The sequence below is a fragment of the Nannobrachium achirus genome (genome assembly GCF_963921795.1).
Source record: "Nannobrachium achirus genome assembly, chromosome: 10".
NCBI classification, from domain to species: domain Eukaryota; kingdom Metazoa; phylum Chordata; class Actinopteri; order Myctophiformes; family Myctophidae; genus Nannobrachium; species Nannobrachium achirus.
Window position 1 is genome coordinate 62,311,374 of NC_137819.1, and position 7,581 is coordinate 62,318,954.

The following is a 7,581-nucleotide window of genomic DNA, read 5'->3' on the forward strand; positions in this document are numbered from 1 at the left end:
AATCAGCGTAGCAAAACATCTCTCAGCCAGTCGGAAGAACGGCAAACAAACACGTTTTTTCGGCCGATGAACTCCGCTAGCGCATCCCCCGTGTTACTTTTTAATTGTTGTAATTGATTCCAACTCTGAAATAACTGCACTTATTGCTTGTTTTATTGTTAGACGTTAACTGTTAACTGTTACACTTGTTGCATCGCGAGGGCAGCCATTGTTGTTTTGAAAATGCTGCAGCATGCATCTACGTCACCGTCTACACATGGACCAATCAGGGAAAGCTTTTCACTTGTTGTCAGGAAAGACTACGTTTGTTGAGCGGAAGCAGTCACTGATTGGCCCCGATCAGAGAATAATCAGTATACTCGCTGCCAATCCCCGGAAGTCCAGACGTTATACTGTGGAAGGAATGAGTGAGTGAACGCAGATGACGTCGGGCCCCGCCAGGCTAGATTTTGTCTAGTTTATCCTTGGGGGGAACCTTTGTTCCCCCCAAAGCTAGGAGAACACGATGTACTCACACGCACGCACGCACGCACTAGGGATGGGACGATACGCGATATGTATCGTTTATCGTGATAGAAAACACTCACAATAATCGTATCGTGGAGATTAAATTTATCGTGATATCGTCCTCTGTCATGCGCTGGGATCAATCCACCTTTTATTTGGCGAGCTGCATATCCGGTACCACTTAAACCCTTGATACAGTCTATTTTTTCACTCTCAAAAGTCTTTGCCAAAAAATTGCCGATTTACAAGCTCACAACGCGTCGCATCGCGACGCGTTGTGAGCTTGTAGATCTGCTATTTTTTGGCAAACGTTCCGCCCCAAGCTAACGGATTTTGATTATCGCGATAATATCGTAAACCGCGATTTGTTTTGTCACAATGAAGGCCCATTCCCTCTGGGCCAGATAAAAGATAAAAAAAATCTCTTTCTCCACATATAAAAAAAAAAAAAATACAGATATTTTCCACATACTTTTATCTGTGACAAATATTTTTTTTATCTGTATCTACCATCCACTTTGAATGGAAAATTTTCTGGAGAAAGAGATTTTTTTATCTGTTATCTGGCCCAGAGGGAATGGGCCTTCATTGTGATATGAATTTTTCATATCGTCCCCAACACTAGCACGCACACACACACACACGCACGCATGCACGCACACATGCACAGTTGCAATGCACACACACACCTGTGTGGATGTTTGATGGTGTACGAAGTGGCGATGTAGCCTCCCAGGTTGTGTCCGAGCAGCACCATCTCCGCCAGCCCCACCCTGCCCCGCCACTCCTCCAGAGCGGCCACGAACTGGTCCTCGGCCTCCTCCGGGTCCGCGCTGAACCGGGGGCGGCTGCTCCGGCCGAAGCCCAGCAGGTCCAGGGCGTAGACCGGCCCGCAGGCTGACAGACGGTCCAGGTTCTGGCTCCAGAGGGCCACGCCGCCTCCGAAGCCGTGCATGACGACCAGGGGAGTCCTGCGTTGTTGGCACTGCGGCGGCCCGGCAGAGGACGAGGACGAGGATGAGGACGAGGACGAGGACGGCTGGGGCTGGGCGGTGAACGCCAGCGTCCACAGGTAGTTGCGGTTGGATATTTGCACGTGCTGCCTAGAGAACGGGCACTTCACGCCTGCAGGGGAAAGAGAAACAGGGACACGCGGAGAATGTTAAAGGACAACTTTGGTTTTTTTTACGACAAGGGTTCATATTTTAGATAGTAATTAGAGAAAAGAAGAAGTGAGTGTTAAAATGTTTTCATTTGCTTCGTTCTGTTGTTTTATCGCGTTTGCCGTGCTAATATGTGGTGCATGCGTACGCATGGGGGCATGCGTACAAGTGGCTAAATATGTCTTTTTAGACACGATAAGCCAGCAGTTTCTTTATTGCTATTTACAGTAACACTTCTCGCCCCCATAAGTCACATCCAACCATGAAAGGTTGCGTTGTATCTTGGGAATGGGCTTATGTAAAATGACATATTTTGCCAATTTTGCCCCATACACTGAAATAAGAATCTCTAAAACAATAGAAAGAAGTAAATGAAATCATTTTAACAATCATCTTTTATATTCTTTAATTACAATCTAAAATATGAACCCTTGTTGTAAAAAACTAAAGTTGTCCTTTAAGAGAGGCAGGTGCTGACAATTCTAACAGGGCTTTTTGGTGAAAACGTAGAAAATAGCCGACCTCCAAGCTTGGAGGTCGGCTATTTTTGGTGCTGGATACCATGCTGAAGTAAGCATTATCAAATCAATACTAGAGATGTGGAGTATCGCATGGATTTCTATTTCTATGGGCGATTCTTTCAACACAAGACGCTGCATGCAAGTTCAGCAGAGTTTGGACAAGATAATTCACCCTTTGTCAAGTCCCGCCCGTTGTCCCGCCCCTCTTCACACCCATTGGTTGATAGTGGGACACTCGGTGGGACACTCCATCCAATACCATTTTAATTCAGTTGCTTCGTATTGTAATTCTGTGTGTTCAATTCTAATTTCAAACTTGGTTTCAGTAAAATGGAGCTGCTCAGTGGCAGTATAGTGACTCAGCATGTTTTTAAATGTTTTTATTTCTCCAGAAATTATGTTTTAGCAAATTCAACATAAAAAAGGCAGAACCAGGGCGGGACAAGGCAGATATAGCCTGCTCGTTAGTCAGTCAGGGACCAACCAGAAGGCTAACAAAGGGTGAATTCTCTTGAATGCTGCCTTCAGGTATGGCATGGAAAGGGGGCAGTTTTCATTCATTTCATCATAGTAAATCTGCATTCATGGTCAGGAGCGGACACTTTTTACAGACGGATAGAAGGGCAAGCCCCCTTTGATGTCTATGTGTGCACATGCCTGAAGAGAAACATAATTGTGTGGCAGGGCTCCCGGGAGGAAATGGAACACGAGAGGCGAGTGTGTACGCGTGCGTGAGTGTGCATGCACGCATGCGCAAAAAACCTACACTTGAGCATCTTTTCCTCCGCATCCTTCAGCTGGGAGGGAGATGTGGGACACCACGACGGAAGCCAGCTTGATATCCAGGAGCTGTCAAGAGTAAAGACACATGCATGCATGTTGCACACGCACAACCCACAGTCAGGTCAAGGAGACATGTGCAAACAAGCCATACATACTGTGACAGGTAATGCACTTTGGACCATTATATACCAGCCATGTTATCAGTGAGGTTTGGCTTCAATCCATAAGGAAAACACGCCTCAGTAGAGATACTCTATAGGCCTATAGATTGGTTTCTACGTTCCCACTGTCAAATTAACCCATTTAGAACGGGTACACATTATTGTGTATCATTATTTTATGCTTTAACTATTGAAAAATAGCAGATATACAAGCTCAGCTTGTAGATCTGCTATTTTTGAAAAATCGTGAAAATTTGAATTTTGACCCGATTCTATAAGTGTCTTTTGAATCCTTCTAAGGTTTTTTTTGAAAAACCCTATGTTTCTATGTCAGCAATCTGGCCAGCCATCGTCAAAGACAAGGTCCTTTTCACGTAAAATAATAATAATAATAATAATACATTTTATTTATAACGCACTTTACATTTGAAGCAAATCTCAAAGTGCTACATTAAAATCGAAAAACATTAAGAAAACAACTAAGAATTAAAACGAGAAACACAGTGAATAAAATCAGAACGTTGATCACCTATAATACACAGCTAAGAAAAACACATAAAACATCCAAAGACTGTCTAGGGCCGAGGCGAACGCCTTGTTAAAAAGAAAAGTCTTTAGTCCCCCTTTAAAAGTGTCAATGGACTGTGGTGCTCTCAGATGGTCGGGGAGGTCGTTCCACAGTCGAGGAGCAGCTGAGCTGAAAGCCCGATCCCCCATAGTGCGTAGCTTAGTGTTTTTGCCCCTTAGTGTGTTGGTGTTTGCAGAGCGGAGGGAGCGGGTGGAATCCGGGGGTTCAATGAGTTCCTTTAAATAGGAAGGAGCGTTGCCATGAATGCACTGGTGGGTGATTATTATTAATAATAATTACAGTACTTTTACTTTTGGAAATATTATTAATAATAATTACAGTACTTTTACTTTTGGAAATATTATTAATAATAATTACAGTACTTTTACGTTTGGAAATTTGATTGATTGAAGACTTTATTCGAAGTTTGCATAGGAAAAAGGTACAGTTTCATGACAGTACAGTTCACTGATACAAGGTCTACTAAAAGGAGATCCTGTAGGCTTTTCGGCTTATTTACACAGGAAACCTTAATGTATCTCATATAACATTGAATGACAGACGGATAGAAACACAGTACTATGCAGTATGATATAGTCAGAAATAAAAAACAAAATAAACTAAACAAACTGAGTTGCCATTTATTTTTGATGCCAATACTTTAGTACTTTTACTCAGAGGCGTCAATTGGGTATGGCAAGCTATGACAGCTGCCATTATCTTGGCTACAGGGGGGGGGGGGGGGGGATAATAAAATGGACTGTAATCGTGCCTGTTGCTAAGGTATGGCAACATGACTCAAAACCAAATGTTACATTTACTCGAAAACTAGTCTACTATTAGTCGATACTTTGTAGATTGATTATTATTACAAAACATACCACTTCAGCCCATATAGGCTACATTCCATCTATTTGAAAATAGCAGATCTACAAGCTCACAATGGCTCTTTTCCCAAAAAAACTTGAATGCTGCCTAATGAGTAGGCTACTTTTACTTTTGATACTTTATTTGTTTGTACTTTTACTCAAATATTGTTTTGATTCTGGACTTTTACTTGTAACAGCCATTTCTACATTGCAGTATTGATAGCTACTGAAACCATTTGACACCAGTCGTGTTGCCATACCTTAGCTTTTTCTGAACTGACGCCGCTGCTTTTACTCAAGTAACATTTTGAACACGTGCCTTTTACTTGAAACAGAGTATTTTTTAATTGTGATATTGTATTTTTACTTTTCATCTGCCGATTGTGACGTCATCACAAAAAAAATCAAAACATTTTTTTTTTTTTTTTTATGTTTTTTTTTTTTTCCCAAAAAGGGGGGGGGGGGGGGGGGCAGTTCAGGCCAAAGGTGGTACTGCAGCTGAAATGCTCTGAGAGCCATTCAAAAATGAGAGAGGCTCTCTATTTAGGAGTGGTGGTAATTTAGCCTCAAACCTTTTGAAAAACGTTTTTGGGACATAAACAATATGACATAACTAAATGCATGGTGTATCACCTTTAAGTAAAACATTTTGAATATAGGCCTAGCCTATACTTCTCACCACTGTTATATAGTTGGTTAAAATATTCAACTCACCCCCGCTCATCGTCGGTGGTGGGCTGCACTTCCTCGGCCATCCTCCGCATGACTGACGATCACTCGTCCATTTGGAACACAACAGAAGAACAGGCTGGGATTGTGAAGTCGACTCGAATAGGACGGACTGAGTGAGTGCTGAGAGATCGGACCGCCACCTCCCCTCCTACAGCACCGCAGAGAAACAAAAGGACATGTTGTTTCACTTACAGACACAGGTAGGTAGCTGTAGACAGAGTAGCTGTTATTACATTTAGACACTGTTTGTTCTTGTTCCAGTCAAAACGCATTGATCAAAACCATGCAGAGGCAGATCTACACTAACTCGATTCCCAGACTAGTGCAAAACAACTGGAACTTTAGCCCTCCCACAACCACTATCTCTCTAGCCTGGACGCGAACCCACGTGTTGACACTAAAGATAACAACACCCCCACCCCACTCCACAATAATAGCCAATCGATGGAATTCTCCTTCTTCAGTGTGATAGATTGACTGTTACTACATTAATATTCCCAGAAGCTGTGGTGGAAAAAGTAGCCTACTCAAATGGTTTCAGTAGCTATCAATATACTGCAATGTAGAAATAGCTGTTACAAGTAAAAGTCCAGAATTAAAACAATATTTGAGTAAAAGTACAAACGAATAAAATATCAAAAGTAAAAGTAGCCTACTCATTAGGCAGCATTCAAGTTTTTTTTTTTGAAAAGAGGCATTGTGAGCTTGTAGATCTGCTATTGTCAAATAGATGGAATGTAGCCTATTATGGGCTGAAGTGGTATGTTTTGTAATTATAATCAATCTACAAAGTAACTAGTAGACTAGTTTTCAAGTAAATGTAGCCTACAACATTTGGTTTTGAGAGCGCAGTAGGAGTAAAAGTAGGCCTACAGGAAATTGGAAACAGTCAAGTATTATGTAGGCCTAAAAATACCTCAAGATTGTAGTTAAAGGGATATTCCACTTTAAAAAAAAACTTTTGGTAATTGTATCGTCTAATCAGGCTTTTATGAACACCCTGGACAGTTTTTAATTTGCTTCAATATTTAGATATTTGATATTTATTTTATCAGACACCACCACCATCCAGGGCCCATACAAACCCATTGTAAATTCAAACTCTATTTTAACTATGATAGATTCATCAAAAACACTGTCTTTTTTTCTGGTGACTACTAATATGTGAGCTGGCTGTGTTTTTTTCGATAACTTTTTTTAATAATTCTTTGGGAAAATGGAAAGTAATCAATATACAATAATATATTAACAATAAATTAAAAAAGTTATTGAAAAAACACGTCCAGCTCACGTATTAGTTTTTATTAAAAAAAATATTTTTTTGGATGAATCTATCATAGTTAAAATGGAGTTTGAAGTTACAATGGGTTTGTATAAATGGGCCCCGGATGGTGATGTCTGATAAAATGAATATCAGATCTCTAAATACTGAATGAAGCAAATTCAAATCTGTCCAGGGTGTTCACAAAAGTCTGAGTAGATGATAAAATGACCAACATTTTCTTTTTAAATGAGTGGAATATTCCTTTAAGTAAATGTACTTAGTTACCTACCTATTATTTGAATCTTAAAGGCAATTAGTATCCCAGTATCCCAAGCTAGACCTAAACTACAGAATTGCGAGTTGGAGAAATCAAACACACGAAAAATACAAGGCAAAAAAAAGTAGGCCAACCTTACAATAGTAACGTTCCTTCAGATTCCCTACCCTGCTTGGGTGAATTATAGCAGCAATGGAAAATATAGATTAAGGTTCATCCCGCTGCCTTGTGCAATGGCAGGCCATGGCTTAGTCATTTTGGGATCACAGAAGAAAATATCTAGACCTTTAGCCTGTAAAATTGCACAGCTCCTTTGTATCATAGTGAGACTAGGGTATGAGAAACTGAATTCCCATATCCTCAATGACATTTAACATAATCACCCACCACCTGCTTAGACAATGAGTAGTCATAGAACCACAAGGGGGTATGCCTATTATTATAGGGGTGGGCGATATGGAAAAATACAATATCACAATATTTTCCAAGCTGTATCACAATACACCATTTTATCACGATTATTTTTCACGTTGGTTTTTGAGTGGTGGTCTCACCGCCACTCCTGTAATTGGGTTTCACGATGTCGTGTCTGTCTGTCTGTATGTCTGTCGCCTGTCATACCTCTCTTGACCACACACACAGACCACAAACACACACACACACGTTGAAGGAGGGGCGCTATTGAGCAGGCAGACTCACTCAACACTCTCTCTCACACACGTTGCAAAGAGGGCAC

At 41.0% G+C, this 7,581-nt stretch overlaps 1 protein-coding gene across 1 annotated transcript in view; it reads right to left on the bottom strand.

Moving 5' to 3' along the window:
- The window catches only part of LOC308292108 (1-acylglycerol-3-phosphate O-acyltransferase ABHD5-like), a 14,331-nt gene extending 8,716 nt beyond the window's left edge, over positions 1-5,615 (bottom strand). The window contains exons 1-3 of the mRNA XM_080734358.1: positions 5,287-5,615; positions 2,958-3,040; positions 1,197-1,632 (exon numbers count right to left, since the gene is read on the bottom strand). Coding sequence (XP_080590484.1) covers positions 1,197-1,632; positions 2,958-3,040; positions 5,287-5,336 — 569 coding nt within the window. The 5' untranslated portion in view covers positions 5,337-5,615. The remainder of the gene's footprint in view (positions 1-1,196; positions 1,633-2,957; positions 3,041-5,286) is intronic.
- Between the last annotated feature and the right edge of the window lie 1,966 nt (positions 5,616-7,581).